Source organism: Pleurodeles waltl, chromosome 12 (assembly GCF_031143425.1).
Source record: "Pleurodeles waltl isolate 20211129_DDA chromosome 12, aPleWal1.hap1.20221129, whole genome shotgun sequence".
NCBI classification, from domain to species: Eukaryota; Metazoa; Chordata; class Amphibia; order Caudata; family Salamandridae; genus Pleurodeles; species Pleurodeles waltl.
Window position 1 is genome coordinate 214,988,308 of NC_090451.1, and position 21,036 is coordinate 215,009,343.

General features: G+C 43.2%; 1 protein-coding gene across 1 annotated transcript in view; it reads right to left on the reverse strand.

The window, feature by feature from the left end:
* The window catches only part of FANCA (FA complementation group A), a 701,003-nt gene that overhangs the window by 471,177 nt on the left and 208,790 nt on the right, over positions 1-21,036 (reverse strand). Inside the window, exons 19-21 of the mRNA XM_069217268.1 lie at positions 17,030-17,090; positions 16,895-16,944; positions 14,239-14,315 (exon numbers count right to left, since the gene is read on the reverse strand). Coding sequence (XP_069073369.1) covers positions 14,239-14,315; positions 16,895-16,944; positions 17,030-17,090 — 188 coding nt within the window. The remainder of the gene's footprint in view (positions 1-14,238; positions 14,316-16,894; positions 16,945-17,029; positions 17,091-21,036) is intronic.

A 21,036-nucleotide genomic window follows, 5' to 3' on the forward strand; every position in this document is an offset into this window, starting at 1 on the left:
TATATACATTAGGAAAAACAGTCAAAAATGTGAAGCTCAGAATTAGCCAACACAGAAGCAGAATAAAATGCCTATGCTTAATGCACCTCTAGTTGCACATTTTAATTGAGTCCAAAAATAATGAGAATGATTTTAGATTTTGAAATATTGGACGCAGTTGACAAGCTCCACAGAGGTGTTGATAAATCTCAGATCAACAACAAAGAAGAGTATTAATTCCTTGTAACTCCATTGCCACAGTTCTGAATATTGTAGGTGCACTGAGCAGGAAATTTACACTTTGATAAGTGTACATTTATTGTTATTATTACAAATTGTCGATTTGTTTTGTAAATATTTCGGGTATTCAATACTATGAGGCTCATTACAAGTTCGGTGGACGGTTTCGTCCGTCCGCCGTACTTCCGACGGGGAGATTGCTGCCATACTAGCTACCTCCCGCTGGGCCCATTAAAAGTTTACCACTAGGTCAGCGGGCGGAAACCTGTATTTCCGCCTGCTGGCATTACAAGAAACAGCCCACAGCATTGTCAATGCTGTAGGATGCAGGGTGCAAAGCAGACAGTGAACATTCCGAGGGTGCTGGCCAGGGGACCCCTGCACTGCGCATGGCAAGTGCTTGGGCAGTGCAGGGTCCCCCCTGCACCCGTTCTCCGCCAGCCTTTTCATGGAGGTGCTACCGTCATGAAATGACTGGCGGGAATAAGGTTGTAATCCCCAGGGCAGTGCTGCTTGCTGGCGGTCCCACAGTGGCACGACCACCATGGTCACAATATGGCACTCAGACATCCACATTGGTGGTGGTCCAACCGCCACTGCGAGTCTGGCGGTCTAGTGACCACCAGACTCGTAATCCGGGCCTATGGGTAAGTCCACCTTCGACCCATGTCTGTAAGATCTGCTGTTATTGTGTACAAAGTGTCTGATGCCCCAAGACTAATGACATACTGTTACCCAACATCAAGGCTCTGACGACATGACCCAAATACAATCTATTTGTATTATGTGGCCATCATCTTATGACTTTTGATACACTGTTAATTTCTCGACTAATAATACTCATGATATAATCATCATGTAAACATTTTGTATGTAGTGACTGACTGGTGCCATTCATTATTTCATTTTCTGGTGTACATATAAGGGTCTGATAATCCATTTATTATTACTATGTTTATAGTATGTACAAAGTTGCCACCGGCATATCATTGTGTATGAATTATTATGTGTGTAGTGGCCGTTGGCTTATGACTTTTGATACATTGTAATTTCTCAATCACCAGGGCTCTCATGAAAAGACCACATTGGAAACTTATTTAACTTTTCGTTTCTAATGTATTAACTAATTTTTGCTATGTATTTTTCCCCTTTTCTCTGTTTTGTGCCAGCCCACACATTATGGCGATAATGTTCTTTGTCTTGTTTTCCTTCTTTGAATATGACTGACTCTGGAAAAATGAAAACAACATTTTTTAAAACAGAAAAAATAAAACAAAAAAATTTATTATTCATTATTATTTTCATGTTCTGAGTAATTGTCATTGTCAATTTATTGATCAGTTAATTAAAACCATTACAAATACAAGTAATAAAACTCATGTGAAACAAAATCATTTTAAAGCAATTTAAACTTAAAACAGTGAAAGAAATAAAAGACTAAAAGTTATGTGCTCTGCTGTCTATTCCGCTACCTGGGCTAGCGCCCTCCTGAGAACTGTCACATATTTTGCGCAACTTGCCAAACGCCAGGGAGCAGTGTGTGAAAAGTAAAGGTTAGATACCTCCATACGGGACCGAGCTCCCTGAGCCAATGCCAATGGTATTATTAATTGTCTTCTTTCAGCTGCTAGGCCAGGACAGCAGCACAGCAGATGTAGCCAGGCTTTTTGGGGGTAAGAGCAGAGTCTACAGGCGCTTTTTTTGCCTTTTAAAGTCCTTCATTGGGAGGGCTAATGTTCGCATGCAGAGAATTTTATGCTGAATGCCTGCATTTATTGCTGCTAGGAGGTATGGTTGAGGGGCTCCAACCAAATAAGTCATTTAGCACAGGCACGGTTGTGAGTGATTTAGTTAACGATAAGTCGGACTCACAAGAGAGTTCCTTTGTTCTTTTGTTAATTAGTGTTTTACAAACAGCATAAGTCAATGAGTCTGATAGCTGGATGGAATCGCCCATTTCAAAGGTCTACAGCGCCTGCCTTAATTGCGCGTTTAATGGATTGCCAGGGGTCTCGAATATCGTTCTCAGGTGTGGTTATAATGTAAGCGAGTTGGCCTTCCTGAGACTGAGGTAATATTTCAAGATTCACGCTTGGCAGTCTATTAGTTGTGACTTTAGGCCCATTTCCAATCTGAGTCTGGCGCGACATGTGTACTTTGGTTGTTGTAGAATTTTTAAATATGCCCTGCAATGGGCCTGTTCTATGGTGGATTCGAAGGACCCCGGAAATGCCAGATGACCATATTGCACAGTTGGTAGTAATGTCAACTTTATTACTCTCAGTATTGGTGCACCGAGGCGCTTCTGAGTTGATTATTCAGTTTGGCAAGCTTGTATGCGATGGCATCAGCTTTTTGTCTGATTGTGTTTTTCCCTGCCGTATTATTTTCTGTGAACCACACCCCCAAGTAGTTGCATTTCCTGGCTGTGCGAATGATATGACTTCCCAATTGCCACATTGTGAGTTTTTTATGCTTATACCTTCCGAATATTAGGACTTTGGTCTTTTCATAGTTATTCAGGGCATTTAAAGCTCGCTGTAGCCCAGTTTTCGTGCAATCCATTATCACATTATGTCATCCGCATACTGAATGATTTGGAGTCTTGTGGGGCCCAACTTCGGTAGAACCAAACAGCTAGCTTTTAAGTATTTCCCCAAATCTGCAATGTACAAATTAAACAGTAGCGGGGCCAAAACACAACCCTACTTTAGGCCTCTGTTCATTTCTATTTTCCGTGATAGTGACACGGGCCCGGTGCGGACCGGGGTACTGGAATAGAGTGAAATGATGGCTTTTAGGCGGTGTGCATGAATGCCCCATAGTGAAAGGTTTTTCCACAGAGTATTGCGATCGACCCTGTCGAAGGCCGCGCTGTAATCAACAAAGCAGCAAAATAGCGGCTGCAGACCATAGTTGACTGCTTGATGCTGTAAGTATGCAAGCACTACGATGTTGTCCACTGTTGAGGCCCCCGCTCTGAAGCCAGATTGAAAAAATGGCTGAATTTGGCACTCTTCTACCCATGCTTCCAGCTGATCCAACAGTAGTTGGGCATACATTTTGGCCTCCACATCCAGGAGGGCAATTAATCAGTAGTTTGTTGCTAGACAGCAGTCCCCCTTTTTGTAGATTGGAAACAGTACAAAAACCTCTCTAGGACTCCGGGACTGTGGTCAGGTAGTACACGTTATTAAAAAGTACTGTCAGCTTCTCTGCCCAGTCCGATGGAGCACATTTAAACAGTGCAGCAGGTAGACCGTTGGATCCTGGCGTCCCATCCTTTCTAGTACTTTTTATGACGTTCTCAGTAATCCTCATGGAAAAGGTGGATGGAGTTGTAGGCGAAAGACTGGCGTTGTGGGGGGTCAGAGGGAGCTAAACGCTATCCCAGCTGTTGCTGGCAAAACTTAAAGATGGGTCGGTGTTCATGTATAGGGTAATTACATGCGAAACCCATGCAAACTCTGATACCCTGTTCTCTCTTGACTTATGGTTATTTCTTAGTTGGTTTACATAGTCCAAAAAAGCAGGCCTGGTTGGGGTCCTTAAGAAGCTGGAATCGGGTACCCCATTGCTTCCTGTCTTTTTCCACCTTGTGCTCCCATACTAGTTTCTTAAGGGAGCTTCTGCTGTTTGATACCTGCACCGCTGTGTCTGGTATGGGCTTTTGCTTATGTCTACATAGGGCTCTGCGGTATGCCCGCCTTTTTTCGAGCAAGTTGTTGTCCATATGTGTTGTTGTGCCTCTTTGGGCCGGGAAGGTAGCTTGAGTGTGCCACGAGTTGCCCAGCAGCAGTTTGTGCAGATCATCCACCGACTTCGTCCACCATTTTAGGGATGTAGTTTGTTCCCACGGCTGGGCACTTAGCCATAGGGTTATTTTGGAAGCATCTTCAGGTCTCCATTTGATTCATCTCACCAGATGAACTAGCTCTTTGCCCGTTGAAACCCCTACCACTACCTGCTGTTCGGCTGCTTGAGCTTGAAGTTCAATTGTACATTTCAGTGGACTGTGGCCTCTCTCCACCCTCTCAGTAATTTCAAAGTGGCTGACGCTCTGCTTGAGCTTTTCCGATAGGTAGATGTAATCGATGGAAGGGCTACCCTTAAATGATTGAGGCACCCAATCCGATTGTCCCTTTGCTCCTGTCGGGCTGACGACAGACTAAAGGCTGTGAAGAAGTTTTGGAATAGCTATCGGCCTCTGTCCAAAGGGAAGTCCTCTGTGTTTGCATCAAGCCCCTGTATGTTAAAATCACCGATCATAATTATTTCGTGACCGGGTGGCTAAAGATGACCCTTTCCAGGCTTTACAGGAGTTCAAGAATTAATTCTGCTTTGGATTTGCTTGGAGCATTTATGTAGCAGTTAATTAATATGAGATCGACGTTTTGCTTGTCAATGGTCACACTACTGATTGACATTACTTGGGCCATTTTGCTGTTGATGGCGAGCTCAGTAGTTACCAGGCGAACCGCATGTTTAATAAGATGGATAATTCACCACACGGTCGACCAAAAATGCTGGGACGCTTGGCTGACGGAAAGATTTCATAATTGCCTGGAAATAGAGAAGGAGCACATTCCCAGGTTTCTTGCATGCAAATAATGTCATTGGAGTTTAAATAGGACGTGGCCACCCTGGATCTGCAGATACTCCTGAGGCCTGCCACATTCCATGACTGAATGGACAGAGTTTTCCGTGCTGTGTAAGGTGGTGCTCTATGGTCCCCATGGTGCTAGGGCCAAGACCTTGGCTCTTCCAGATCCCACCGCTTGCCTTGCGGGCATGTTTGTGTAACCGTGTGGACTTCTCTTCTGTTTTGTGCGCAGACTATGGTTATGGTCTGCGGAACCACAATTCTAATGATCATGTGATTCTGCCCCCCCACCTGATCCTCTTAGAACCGATTTCTGCTCTTGTGAGGGAGCAGTGTTTAAGAGGATATATGGGTATTTATCAGGTGGGGAGATGTGTAGTTCGATGCCCCAGTCTGCGAACAGCTCCCTTGCTTCCCAGACTGCTGTCCTCTGGGCAGCCATTTTCCAAGATGTTTTGGTGATCTCGTTTTTTCTATTCAGTGCCGGGGGCACAAACCTTACCCATTCCATATCGTCCAAGATAATATGCCTGAAAGAAGGAATTTGAGTAAACAGACGCAATAAATTCCCTCTATTTAGAGTGTCTATGAGTCCTTTTGAGGTATAATGTGGAATGAACACGATGTCCAGAGAATCCTACTCCACAGGGTCTGATGTAGCTTGACCCACTGGCAGTGCTTCCGAGCTAGCCCAGTGAGTGGGACCTCTGCCGTTGGAGGCGTAATGTATTGAGTTTACCGCTGGGAGGAGAGCAAGCTCTCTGTTAACCACTGAAGCAGTGATTTGAGCTGTTTCTCTGGGCTGAAATAGTTGTACCCTCCTTGTGGACATTTTCTGCTCTTGGTAATTAATATGTGTGCTATGTGACATTGTATTCTCCTTAGCCCCTTCCGTGGGGGTACAATCAGTTACGAGCCTTTCCGCAAATGTTTGCTGGGAGGGCCCTGAATGTTGAGTCTTTTGGTCCTTGGAGGAGGGTTGGGCCCCTGGGCTGGTGGGTAACGCGAATGGGCCGCTATTCCTGGTAGCTGAGGTCGCGCCTGATCCAATTGTTTCACCTGCGTCATGGCACCCGGAGGTCAATGTTATTTGCGCTACTGTTTGATCTTGTAAATGAGCCTGGGGCGTAGACCGCGGAGAGGAAGGTGAAACTTTCCCTTTCCCGTGTTGCATGGCCATTTCCAGTTTCTCCTCGTGTTCGTGTTGCTGGGCTATTGGTGAGGTGCGTGCTTGAAACATTGGGAAGTACTTCACCATGCCCTTGATTTCTGTTGCTTCTGAGACATTGCTTGTTTTAGGCCCCTTGACTGATCTAACTTGGGTCCTGTGTTTCCTGGCTTGTTTTTTTTATTTCTTTCTTGCTCTCTTTGTGAGGGCTGTAGATGGCTCTTTGGTGGACTTTGTGGGGAGGGTACGTGATATCATGTATTCACCGAGAGTTTTGGTCTCGCCTTTGGCTGTGTTTGCCAGTTTTTCGCCTACGCGGGACATTGTGTCTCTGCCTGGGCTGGGAATGGTGCTCAAGGGGAGGTCGTTCGACCCAGGGTCTTGACATAGTGAGCTGCTTGTATGCACTCTTGCTATGGCGATATTTTGGCCATGGATGTGGGCTGTTTGGGAGAGGTGACCCCTTTGGTGGGGCAAGGTGGGTATTATGGCTTTATCGGTGCTTGGTGTTAACTTGACTGCTTCTACTAATTCACGTAGAATGATAGGTAGGTGACATAGTTTTTCAAGGATCGGCGAGGACGGACATTGAGCTCCCATCATTGTAGTGGCAAGGAGATTCTCGATATTTGTTACCTTTGTTCTAACATCAAACAGATATGTGGCCAGCGACTGAAATAAGTTCCGTTGGAGCTCCATCTTGTTAGACTGACATAGCAGTGCCCTGGCCATGATGTCCTGGGAGGCTCTGCTGGCCGCCAGCTCTTGTCCATTTGTGGAAAACCCAGGAGTTGTGCTAACCGATCGGCCATCTCCAGCCTCGTTCTTTTCATGGTGTTTTGTTGCTGTTGTAGTGAGAGAAAGAGTACTGTTAATCTGCTCCTCTAAGTTGCTGAGAAACTGCTCGGATAGTGCCCCTAGCTCCAGATCTGTGAGGCTGGACCTCCCTTTGATGACTGGCAAAATTGTTGGTTTGCCACAAGGTGAAAGCTCTGGGTGTTGGCTGTCTCCGTCTGCTCCGCTTGCACCATTGACCACTCCCATTCGCCCATTACTTGTGCAATTGTGGTAACTTTGCTCATTGCTGGATTGTGTTCCTCAGGTTTATAGGCGTACTGGTTGGCCATGTCTGCTGTAACAAATAGATCTTTGTACAGCGATGGTTTCGGTGAGACCGCTGGAGGTGCGCAATCCACCGCTGAATTGTAACACTGAATGGCACAGTCTACTGTAGTGGAGAAGACACTGGTCAAGGGTGGCAGAGGTGCAGTGCGAGCTTGTAACAGGGAGGCGTTATAGACTGACGAGTCGTGGTGGCCAGTTGTTAGCAGAGTTGAGCATGAGAGGGATCTGTGGGCTCTGGTCCCTTCTGTAGGACTGTCTGGGTCTATTAATTTATCTGGCGAGCTCATGCCATGTGCGGGGATTTGTTCCTCTATGCTACTCCGGCTGTCGGCTTCCTCCTCTGGTACACATATGTGATGCATAACTATGCTTACATTTTTCCACATGTTCGGATAAGTACACAAGTCTCTAGTCTCTTTTTAATATTTCTATTATAGAAATCAATCATTTCTATTTTTTTCAATATTCAGTCATTTTTAAACATAAAAGAACAATGTTTTGCCCACTTTCAGACAGATGAATGAGTAATGTTCCTGCAAATTAGACAGCAAGTGCCACTGAGAATTCTTTTGAACAGCAGCTTGCACATAGGCGATCTTTGCTGATGGACAAGGACATATGGTTGTTGTGCTGCACCTCACTTCTGACTCGCTTGTGGTCACTCATGGTGCAAACTCAAGATTACTTTAAAGTCCATTAGATGTTGACCTTTTGGCAGCTTCAATTATTATTCTGTTACTTTTAACATACTTTATGCTTACATATAGGTTTTGAAACTGTTTGATGTAGTACTAACATATAGGTCTTTGCTTGTATTCATTAGCCTTGACATCTCTAAACTCCTAAAATGGGAGTATACTGCTCTGCTTTGCATCCCTTTCCAAAATTCTTTTAACAGGATCAACTTTTAATATTAATTAATCCCATCCAGTCCCCCACCTTTTTTTTTGTCTTTGATACCTTTTGCCCACCCATATTAATATTAATACAGCCTTCAATTTGTAAGTGTAATACTACTTGCAGTTGTTTCTCTATCTTCATATATTAATCGCTTAACTGGAACTTGTTTCCAAATATCTTCATACTTTTTGTTGTCTTTTAAAATTTCAATAGGGATCCTCTCACAATGTGCCTATGTTCATTTCTTTGTCCTGATGATGTCTCTTGAGAAGTTGTGGGGTTGGAAAGTCAATAACTTACACAACAATTAGAGTAGGAAATATTGAGGGTTTGGCGGAAGGGGCATTCCATCAAAAACTTGTCAGCTGTCTTTTCTGCCACATTTATAGTGCCATTAACTACAATGCATTTGAAATACGGCAGATGGGACAGTCACTAAGTTTTTGATGGAGTACATAGTCTGCCAAACTCTAGATGAGGCTGGCTAGGACTACTTTCTCATAACTTATTTATTGTATGAAGATCCCACTACTGGCAGCACTTATGCTGAACAACTAATAATCTAATTTAACTTTTAATTTGTGCCCAGCTATTTCTGGAACTCATACTTATTCAATACGTTACATAATACAAATACTGAATGCCAAAATAATTTTCAGTTCACTCAGGTAATGAATACATGGAAGCTGGGGAGGAGGTCTTCACTAAAATATCAGTACACGTTTATTACTTCCTTCTACCATGGTACGATATGCCTAAGATAATGCGCGACATGTACATTGCCCAATTATTGGCCCCAAGACAGTTAGTATAGATGCTGTTTTAGATGCTCTCAACAGTCTTGCATAGATTGTGAATATATTTAAGATTGAGGGTTTTCTTACATAACAATGAGCATTCAGTTTCTGGTTATTTGACATATGCCAAGTTGATGTCTATATTTGTGCTAATTATACAGCATTAGATATCCATGGCCTTTACTTGGGAAGCCCACTGTCAGTGAGCCATGCCACTTGCAGTTTTACAGGTACTGCAGTCAAACTGACCTGTGTCTCTTTCAGTACAGATAATTGTTGCATGACCTACATCTAATATGAGAAACCATGACTTTTTGCAATCCCCCCCACTGTTTGCCCCCAATTTTTACCACCATATACTGGCTCTAAAGGTGCCCTGGGCCGTGCTAACCAGACCCAGGGTCTGTGCTCCGATTAAATGGTATATGAAAATTAGGCATACTTATAATTGTTATGCCAAACTACCCATAGGTCCCTAGTATATGGTAGGGCATGTAGGTGTCGAGGTCCAGCAGATTTAATGCATTTAAATGCGCACTGCTGTGTGGCCTGCTGTCAATTTAAAAGCCAGCCCTGCCTTGCAGGTTGCTTTTAAATTAAATTTATATCATCATCATTCAATCTTTATTTCTGCATTATGTAATAAAAGATAAATAAATAGATTCAACAACAAGGCAATAAAAATATGAATATAACAACTACGATCTCAAATCCAATAAACACTTTGGGCCTCATTATGAGGCACGCGGTCTTGAAACCACCAGCACCCCCCCCCCCCCACCCCCCCCACCGGTCTGGACCACTGCTGCTCTGGTGGTCCAACTGCCACATTGAGACCCTGGCTCCACCGCCTCTGCTCTTGAAACCACCAGCCCCCCCCCAGTCAGGACCACTGCTGCTCTGGTGGTCCAACTGCCACATTGAGACCCTGGCTCCACCGCCTCCACTGGGATCGGCGATCCTGACGGGTTGACGGAGGATGGAGTTCGCAATAAGCCAAGGCGGCCCTCCTGATTACGACCTTGTTCTCCGTCAGCCTTTTTATGGCGGTTTCACCACCAGAGAAAGGCTGGCAGACAACAGGTTCAGGGGAGCCGCTGGCTATGCAGTCAGTGAACACTGCGAAGGTGTTGGTGCACCCTGTAGGCGACAGCATTGCCGCCGGCTACATTTTAGAGCCGAAGACAATGCTGCCGCCAGTTTCCCTCTAGGCTGATGGGCACAAACCTCGGTTTCCATGCGTCAGCCTAGCGGGCGAGTCATAATAGGTCCGGCAGGATAGCTGCCACTACCAGTGGTCCAGTCCGCCAAACTCATGATTAGGCCCTAAAATATCAATAGGATCAGTGGATAAATAAGTAGTTATACGCATTTACATGAAAATTCGACTTTGGAATAAAAAGTACTTCCAAAATCTTAAACTACCTTATTTTTACATATATGTCACCCCTAAGGTCCTTCCTAGGTGCCCCAGGGGTAGGGTGCCTTGTCACTATAAGCAGGAACATTATGAAAGATGTTTTATATTCTCTAATGAGGGGAAAACTGCCAATTACATTTTTACCCATTGTAGTACATTAGCTCCATAGGCTCACATGGGAATACTTTATTAAAGTATAACCATTGCTAGGAACGAGTTAAAAATGTCATTTTGGACTTAAAATGATAGTTAGAATAAATCCAATAACTTGCCACTATTGGATTTATTACAACTATCACAGAAAAGAAGTTATAGAACTTGCGTTTCTGATTAACCAAAATCCTACCTGCCAGCAGTTCTCTGATTGGCCAGCCTCCGCCAGGCTGAGCCAAGCTGCCTTAATGCAGTGTGAAGAAACCTGCATTGAGACAATGGGACAACTGCTGGGTGGAGATCTGCACACGGCAGAGCAAAAGGCAGTAAGGGGGCTGGGAAGCCCAACTGGTCTTCAAAGAGGGAGTGATAGTTACACAGGACACAGACTCACCCACAACTTCCTGCCACCCTTGCCCCAGTAATTAGATTAGCAGAGGGGCTGGTGGTGGGGTGGGGGGGTTAAGAAAATTTAGCCACATCAGCGGGATGACATAGCCAGATCATAATCTCCAGGAAAGAGTTTCTCCATTTTGGAATTTGAAAGACTAGTGCTTTCTGGGATTGACTTTTGCCACACTTCACAGTAAGTGGTCACCGCAGACGGTGGCACCCTATTGGTAAAGACTGCCCCCTGCTTGTAAGCCCAGGAACAGTGAATAAATATGGCAGAGTTGCCCAGCAACTCAGATCCCTGCGTGGAACTACAAGGAGAAGGAGCACTGCTCTGCTGGAACACTGGTCTGCATCTCAAAGGACTGCACTCGGGATGATTGCAACTGCTTCACAATGAGGAACTACCTGGCTTCCAGAGAGTGAAGCTGTGGATTCCCTAAAAGCACAAGGTTAAAAGATCTTCACCTACATGATCTCCACCAAGACGAACCCAGCTGACCACTTTCAACTGGACTTTTAAGGATCTGACAGGTGCATTCTGAGAAACATAGTCCCAACATCTCAAGGACCATCTCTGAGCTTGTGTGCCCTTGAATTGGTGTTGTGGACTGCTGGAGACCAGAAGGAGGACTTCTGGAAGTAGATCCAGAAGTCAGGAGAAGATTTGAGCAACTCTGGAAAAAAGCTCCATAAGGTGATCAACCCATCAACGAGAGTCAAGCCACCAATGTCGAACTGCGACCCAGCCTGAATTTCAAGTTTGTCCTGCTCAAGATCTGGAGCGTTTCCTTGTTGACAAGACTTCCAGGCCAAGCCACCGACGTCACATCGAAACCTGGCCCAACGAGGAGCCTCGCCCGATGACGGGAGAAAAAGATCCAGAAAACTTGACTAAGTCAGATGATAAAAGGTATATATGACCCGCGCTCCATCATGGTCAGTCTCAAACTTCGCCTTTTTCCCGGTCAAGTATGACCAGATGTCCCAAGTTAGCGATTTTGGCTTTTAGGCACTAGAAAACATTTATTCTTTGAAAAGTCATATCTCTGGTTCCATACATTGGATTTTTGTTGTTTTGGTGTCATTTTAAAAATAAAAATATTTCCTATTATAAATTGGTGTGGGGTTATATTTGTGTGTTGTATCTTACTTATTTTATATATTGGTGCTTAGAAATGCTTTACATACCTTTCTCCCAAGTTAAGCTTGCTTGCTCATTGCCAGCTACCAGGGGTTGAGCAAGGGATTCATTTGGTGAGACCTTATCTTGTGAGTGTGGCCTTATTACTAGTGGTAGGTACCTACCAACCCCTACTAATAAATCACCTTCCAACACCTGTTGGTACAGAAACCTGGGCCACAAGAAGATAGCAAGCAGATCTTATTTCAGAAATTACTCTTATCTACGGTAAGCCTTTAATATTGTTGCAGATTTTACAAGCCATTACTCACTGCTAATCTTAGCGGTTACAATGACTGTTACAAACTTACTAGTGGGTAGAAATGAGAATTTTATGGTGAACCCAAACAATCAGAATCTAAGAAGTGACAGACCAATATAACATGAAGTATGCACTATATGGTATTATTGTAAGAAAGAGCCACTAATTGTGTATATATGTAAGCAGAAATCTCCAGATCACCTGAGAGTAAGAAGTCTCAAATTACATCTATTATTTAAAATAAAATATCAATATTTGGTGGATTCCAATTTTAGTACATAATAAGTATTGGTATAACGGCAGCGCAATATCACAGAAACTATACTAGTGTGCAGGCAGAACATGGTAAAGACACTTGTCTACTACATATTTGTATGTAATACAACACATTTCTGTGTTACAGTTATTGGACTGTTTGTTTTGAGTATTGATAATCTGAACTGTATTAAGAGCCTGAGTAAGTTATTTCCAGTGGAACAAAATGTACTGGAAGAAACCAGGATGTCTTTGAAGAAAATAAAAAAGAATAATTTTTAAGAAGTATTGGAAACTGTTGAGGGATTAAGTAGCATGAAATGAAAAGATACCTACCAAACCGTTACCCAAAAAATCCTATCAGGAAGTCACATTTAATGCGGGATTGCGCAATAATGGAGAATGGCTCTTTTGCTCTTGGCTAAATTAATTATTTTTGGGTCTTTGTGATGGTGGACCCAAGAAGGTGAGAACTGGTAAGTCACAATGCTGTGGTACGACAGGTGTAGCAAATTTGTCATAACCGTCCTTTGTAAATTAGTGATGCCTAAGTTAGACACCTGGAACCGATTGAACAACCCCTTTTGGCTATCTCATTTGATATTATAGTGCTGTCTTTTAACATATGCACACATTTTGAGTCTCATTTATATCAACATGTGATCACTATGAGCATCTAATACTTTTGGGGACACCTGTTAAAGCATTTTGACAAATTAAAACTCCTTTCATAAATATTATTTGAACCTCCTCCCCTTCGATAGCACAGTGCCATTCCACAATACAAAAAAGATTACACTGGAGAAGTGCATACAATAAATCACTACTGCAAGAGAAAAAAAAAGGCTGCAGCATACACCCATTTTAAAAACATACAATGGCAAAGCACCAGCAGGTCAAGCAATAAGGCAGAAGTAGCCACTGGAATGGCAGTGCTGATAATGTTTTGAACCATTCAGTAAACATGAAAACCTGTGGAAACCCAAAACATATTATTAAAAGAGAACACAATAAAAGCAGACCCAAGCAAACCAGGTACCAAAATCAAGGACAATAATGTAGACTTTGGGGATGACGGTCCCACTGGCAATATGACTGAAAATGTTTGTGATGTATGGTTTACCTACCGATGGAATCTTTTATAGTGGCAAAGACAGGTGTCAGTTAGGAAATCATTTCATCATCTTAAAATCGGTACACTTCTGCAGTGGAAAAAGGAAGGGTGCCACCCTGGAAATGATAAGCCCGTCACTCACAGCCTGCTTCTGACTGCCTTCAAATCAGGTCCGTAAACTACATGGAGCAAGTTGGAAACCAAGAATATGGTGGGGTTGAGTCTTTACTCACACTAACTAATGGAAAAGGATGGAAGTGCCCTGAGCAAAATAAGTCAGAGCAAGGTACAAGCAAAAGGGGCTCACAACTGGATTTGTTTCAGTAGACACTACTTAGAACAGACCCATGAACAACTCATTTTATGGTAGGACCTTTAAGAGACCTCAACCAGAATTTATGGTGGAGTTGCAGGCAAATGTGGATCAGATAATGTGAAGTACCACACAAGTAGGTAACAGAGCATCAGGCACAAAGATCAAAATGCATTTTATTGAAATATTTCCAGAGATTAAGCTGTGCTGCTAGCACATCCACATGACCTTAGTAATACACCTATTAAACCATTCGCAGTGTGACCACAAAGAAGTTTTTAGCTAGTAAAGCACAGAAGATTCTCAAGAACATTCAGTTTGCAACGTTATTACCTTGTTTCTGTCTTTCTTTCTCCAGGTGGCAGGCCTGCAGATATCCAGAATACACATTTGCAGGAATTTTATCAGCTCTGTAGTGGGATATAATAGTGACATCAATAAATTTAGAGGCTTGCCATCTGCTAACCACCTTTTGGACCCTTATCTGTCACTTCCCACTCCAACAGAGCTTCAACTTTAATTACAGGAACTCAGACGACAGTGCTGTCTACTTTATCTCAGAAACTTTTTATATGGTTATGTTCTCTCTTGTGCCTTTTCATGATTCCTTGCTTACTGTTGTTTACACGATGGGAACTATTACACTTGTACTTCCTAATTGAGAAGCTTCCCATCACTTGCTTCCTCATCTCTGCCCAGGCATTGTGACTGTGATAGCAAAGATCAGTTTGGAACAGGGTCCATTCCAGCAGAGGCCCTAGGAGATATGAAGCATGTGCTCAAGTATTCCAATTGTCTATTCTCGCCTGAGTTTTCTGAACAGGGGTGGCTAGTGTCAACCTGGACTCTTCCATATTTTAATGTAAAAAATCAAGGTATACCTAACTGATGGTGACTAGAAACAAAGAAAATGATTAAAGATAATGTGTTATTTGAAAACACAATTTCCTGGGAACACTCCCAATTGCAGGTTTTCCTTCTCTCCCTGTTTCCCACCTTGCTTCCGCCTCTGTCGTATACGACAAGTGTTTATTTAAGCCTTTGTCTGAGGGAGGGTTGTGATGAACGTCTGGGAAGTGGCTTATGACAGATCTCGGTCACTAAAGGATCTGATGAAGCAACTCATGCAATGTTACATATTTTTCATCCTCTGCGAACACGGTCATATCATACCTCCCCGCACAGGCTCTCCCAGTACGTTTTATGGTAGGAAGCTAAGTCATTTTGTTACTAATATGCTTTTTTTTTCTTTTTTTTACTTGTTTTTAATATTAAGTTTGTTGATGATCATCACTAGCTTTCAGGCTCAATGAGAGACTGCAGGCAATTAGATCCTCCAGCCTCTCCATCAGACAGTAGTACTAAACCTGTTGTACAACGCAGAGGGAGGCCATTCTTGCACACCACACTGACACAGCTACAGGCCACTCAACCACATCAAAAACAAGTCTACATGGAACCTCATGCCTCGTTAGGAGCTTCAAAAACAGAATACCTTTAGAGTTTGTTCTTTTTGGGGGCAGTGTGGGGAGATTTGTGTGTGAGTTTTATGTGGGGTCGAGAGGAGCTGAGCAGTGAGGACTGGAGTCAATCACTCTCCCCCATCACAGATGCCATAATGTATATGTCTTACTCATTCCTGAACCTTTGGCAGTTTATATTATTCCCACATCAGATACATGGTTGCCCTACCATCCTCGAGGTACGGGAATAAATGGGCTCACTTACAATAAAGAGAAGTAAAAATACTTGTTCACCCCCTCTATTTATTAGCTTTCCAACAAGAGGAAGAAGTCAGTTTATTTTTAGATGCGTAAAATCTGTGGAATACGCTGTGAGAAAGTGGCATAATAACACCAGAAAGGGTGTAATAGAAACTTGAGGAACTCAGCTGAAGCCCCAAAATCACTCCAAATATTTACATGAAACAATCTCCTCCAGAAACATAGATGAAACCTGTGATGTGCTCTACATAAGTGCATTTCATTAATTATTAAATTGCACCTTACAGTAGCAGGACAATGCCTATGAGTTGAAAGAGGAGACCTGTATGCAAAGTCTAGTTTGACAACAAAGTTCACTGTTGCTCTAAGACCGATAACATGAGGACATTGCTGCACTAGTAATCCCTGAAGGCCAAATGTCTAGCTGGTTAAACTTTCAACAGATACATTCAAATTCTCAAAAAGATTTCAGTTAAACATGAAACACCCAGGGTAACTTACCTGAAGGGCAGAATTCAAATAATCTCCCATTCTACCGATTGGTGCAAAGATTTTGAAAGGCCTACACAGAGATTCTACAAGATATAAAACCTGACTTCATCATCAGGTGACAAATATGTGCTCTTGCGCAACACGAAACTACATGAGCAGTGGTTACATCTATCTTAGTTCTGTCCAGGTTGTAGACATCTCTAAAATGATAGCTAGTGACCAAAGATACACTGCCTAAAAGGGAACTCAACTGCACGGTATAAGTGCAAAGAATGACTTTGCACTTTGTTTCTTCGTTCTAATAGGAGCTAGAAAGATGTGTGTCCCAGAGTGAGACCAAGTCACTACACTGAAGGATGCTCAGTTGAGAAATACATTTTATATGCCTCTTCCTCTATTCAGCTGCCTGTTGGAAATGGATTTGTCATGGTTCTTGTGTGGTGATCCGCATAGGTCAGAGGTATTTAAAAGCCTGACATCTTGCTGGACAGAGGAAGGCTGCACGTTTTAAAATAAATAAATAGACCAACAAGTAAATTGCTTTCACTTGTGCCCCCTTCTTCCAGTCACCTCATCTTTACTTCCTTCCATTCTTTGCTGCTCTCCTATTCGCTTTAATTTCACTATCCCCTTCACCTTGCTCTGCCTTCCTTTTTCAAATCTTCAAGACCCCAAAGCGCTCTAAAGTGAGCAAACCACAACACAATGCAAAACATCAAAATAATATCATAAAAGGATACAAGCCACTGGGAAAGCGAGGTACCTGCACTCACCTCTTCAATGAATCGATGAAGCGCATGCGCACATCAGGAATGCTTGGAAGCTGAGAAACAAAAACTCTGATTAGAGAGCAAACCCAGATGGACCATGACCACCCATCAGCAGTGAAGGAGGTTAAAGATACTTACTGGGCGCGGTGACAACAACGCAGGCAGGAAACGTGAATTGTAATAAGGTCTTCTAAAAATACTGCAACACAAAAAAAAGGTTACAGCTTACTCAAACTAGATAAGGTTTAGCTGTTGGGGAAACAACCAAATTCAACTTGAATAAATAGGACTGTTTAGGTTTTGGAAAGAGCAGGTTTCATCACACAAGAAAGAACTAACTGGGTATCTGTAATCCTAATACACACACAGAAAAAGAAGTTGTTTCCAAAGCTGCTTTCAAGAACTATAGTTAAATGCTGTATTCCAATCTTCAGAGAGATGGGACTAAGAAACCATTCATTATCTCACTCCAGCAAGCATTCTTGAAAACGTTAGTGAAAGACAACCATGAGAGTTTCCTGAATGCAAAATGATGAGTTTGGAGAACTCGTCGAAGTTTCTGATTGGTTAAACTAAGTGTGTCATCCAGAGAACCTTAGTGTTTAGGAGACATGCTACCGGAATATAAATGGGTCAGTACAGCAAGAAAATATTGCATTTTCAGCTGAATTTATATCTTATGTAGATAGATTCCCAATGCTGTTGTTTCAGTGTCCTGTTCATACAATGTATGGTACATAAGTGATGCATGTTAGTTTAAGAGGTAGTCAAGTGAAAGATATTCTGTCTGTGAGTGTGTGAGGTGTCTTGTCAATGTGCTGGTTTCATGTGTAGAAAAGTGGTGCAGCTCAATAAAAATTTCAAGAGGATGAATGCAAAAGAAAACATGTAAAATATCTTGGAGGGTCTGCATGGACCTTCTAGAGAGAGTCACTGAAGAGCTGGCCATAAATGTTAGGCGATGGGGCACCCCTCTGGATCAAGGCCCCGGGCATCAGCGGTTTCCAACCTTTTGACTTCTGTGGACCCCCACATTATCATTACTAGATCCCAGGGACCCTCAACGAATCATTATTGGAATCAAGTGATCCCCCACTTGGTCAGTACTGAAAGCTGGGGACCAAATCTGTTATTTATTTTTATTTTCTAAGACGTCGCGGCACCCTGAGGAGGCTTCATGGACCCCCAGGGGTCCCCGGACCACAGGTTGGGAATCACTCATCTAGCCTAAAGTGGAGCTGATGCTCAAGGTTTGGTATCAGAATCAGTACAGAGGAGGACATCTTGCATCTACTTGTATATTTCAGTGCGGGTACGTGAGCTGAGATCACAAACCAACCTTTCAACTTTCTACTGCAATCCTGACCATCTATGTACTTTACTCCTAACCTCCCCCAGCATGACCTTCACAAGTCAGCAAAGATGCTAGGAAATGAGTGTTACTGCCTAATCTTTAAAAAAGTAACAGGAGGATGCTTACTACAGCCCATCTCAGACATTGCCCCTCCTATCCATAAGACCGAAAAACAACACACCTGCTTCTGGTGAAAACAAAAAAATGTGATAGGCGATAGATTTCCAGGGCCTGCAAACCAGGTTGGATGTGGGATAACCAAAATGCATACAACATTTATCAAGTCAAGTACTGCATAAGCAATAGACTTCACCAAGAAGCATCCAACAAATAGACATTTATAAGGTAGCGCTCCAGTCCTGTTACATGGAGAAACACAGCACTTTAATCACTCAATCTTCAGGTTAAACACTTTCTAATTATGAGATCTAAGGCACTGCTGTACTAATGCCACAGATCACTCAACTAGCCACACCAGGTGGTACCTCCCAAAGGGGAAGCTTGATAACCTGCAATGTTTGTGAGTGAATAATTACTTATATACGAGTTTATATAATTAAATATCCAGGTCCGGCACTCTGCAGCCGTTACCTGATCAGAGTATATGACCATCGTAGCTTGCTATTTTACAAGTACTCCTCTTTCAAATGGCGTCCTGGCCATTCTCCAGAGACTAGTACAAATAGTTTACGATCTGGTAAACAACAGAGCTGCATGCCAAGATCACGGAAACATCAAATATTAACAATACAACGTATTGGTGCCAATTTCTAACAAATACTTTTGAGGGCATAAAGCGACCCAAGAAGAAGTGCTAATAACACTATTAAACGCAGAAATGAAGTCTTACAATGCTCGATTAACTGTCACGTTGTGAACTACAGGAGTGTCTCCTAATCGATGGATGCAGTTTATTTATCATCTGAGGTGCAAAATTAACCTCAGCAGGCGGCAGAGGTGCAAGTCTCTGATCTGCTTCATTTGGTGACGGTGTAAAACTGCGGGTGTTGGGTGTAAAGCTAACATCTTATCTGCCCATCTTTAGTGCTGGCTGTAAATACTGTTACTTCTTCGCCTCCTCTTCACGCATTGCTAAACTGGGCGGCGTCAGGGGAAACGTACGAGTCTGTCTGCCCCTCCCAGCAAGCACGCGGTATTCTGCAACTTCTAGGATTTCAACAACACGTTTCTATGTGAACACGTTCTCTACAACCTGCCTCATCGGTTTCTATCATTTCCCAAATGCGAAATTCCACCCAGTTTGAACTATTCGTACTTTTACAAAAAAGAAAATATAGAAAAGTAACTATATCTCTAAGAAGTCATTTTCCACGTCTGACAAACACCCACACACAGGCCGCTAGTAGCACCTCAGACAGTAGCATACTTTAATGGTGCCTGCATCCGGTGAGGCGCTTTAGAGTGCTAGTACGCCAGCAGGCGTCTAGGAACTAAGAATGGGCAGGTTTAATTGTGAAAACCGAACAGCTCAGTGAAGGCGTTATGTCATAATTGTTACAGCATGGGAACCTAAGTCACAAAGGTGTGCTAATATTTACAATGGATGTATATTCTTCCAATATAGATTAATTGTATGAACACTTATCTTACGCGAAATTCCTGAAGAGCTAGGGGCGGGTGCCTACGGCTGCCGTCCAAACCACATTTACTCTGGGTGGAAACTCCCTTTGACAGCTCCTGCCTGTGATGTGGGGGGAGGGGGGTCCTGCGCGGAAACGTTGCACGACTGGGGGAGTGTACGCGAGGGACCCCTGAACTGCCGGTGTAACAATGGCAACAACTGGGTTTTTGTCTGTGCATTCTGGTACTTGTATTCTTTGTTTTCATGCAAGGCGCTTCTCTTGTGATGCTTTTTGGTCGATGTTGATTACCCTAGTGAGAGTGGGCGAATGTCTGTGGTTCTTCTCATTTCTCCCAGCTCCACTGCAGGTAGTGAAGCCACTCAGAGCTTACTATGGACCCTCCCTCTCCTACGCACAGACGCAGTCTGAACATCCTTCCATTCATAGCCAGGTCAACCATCACTGCCTTCGGCCGGTGCGTCCAGGTGAACGGCGGAAAGGGCCGTGAAAGACTTGGCTCTAAACCTCGCACCCTTTCATGTCTTGCGTAAACCAAGCCTTCCGCCCGCAAACGCGGTTTGTCCCACCTTAAAGCCTAACACAGGCTGCACCAGTGTCGATGTTAATAACTAGGCGGGGTCTCTTCGAGTTCATTAACTGATACACTCTAATGCACATTATTTATGCAGAAAATGCACGGTATTTGTATGGAAAATAGCCTTGGCGAACCCACCCTCGTATATAATCTCTGTAGGTATGGGTCAACTTTAATTTAACAGACATACATATTTTTTAGGTCCAGAGAAGGGTGATCAGTTATTAACCTACAAACTGCTTCCTCGTGCCAGAAGGTGCTGGGTTATCTTAGGTAAAACTCTTTTAACGAGGTTTGGCAGTTGAAGGTACAGAGTCTTTGTTCGAAATCCATCTTTTCTGCGAGGTCACCCCAGATTCCTCACCTTTTTTCTGGATTAAAAACTCAACACCTTACCCCTGCTTAACAGGAATGGGGCATCAGTGCTTTAACCCGAGCCCAGGCTAAACATCGAAACTGGCATAATTAAACCTGATTGATTCAATTAACTTTATCCCTAGCATATACTATAGAAATACATGTGGCATGGAAAGCTACATGCGACCTGTGGAATCACCATTTGGACAGGTAGGAAAACCTGATTTTAAATATAAAATACGTTACACCTTGCTAA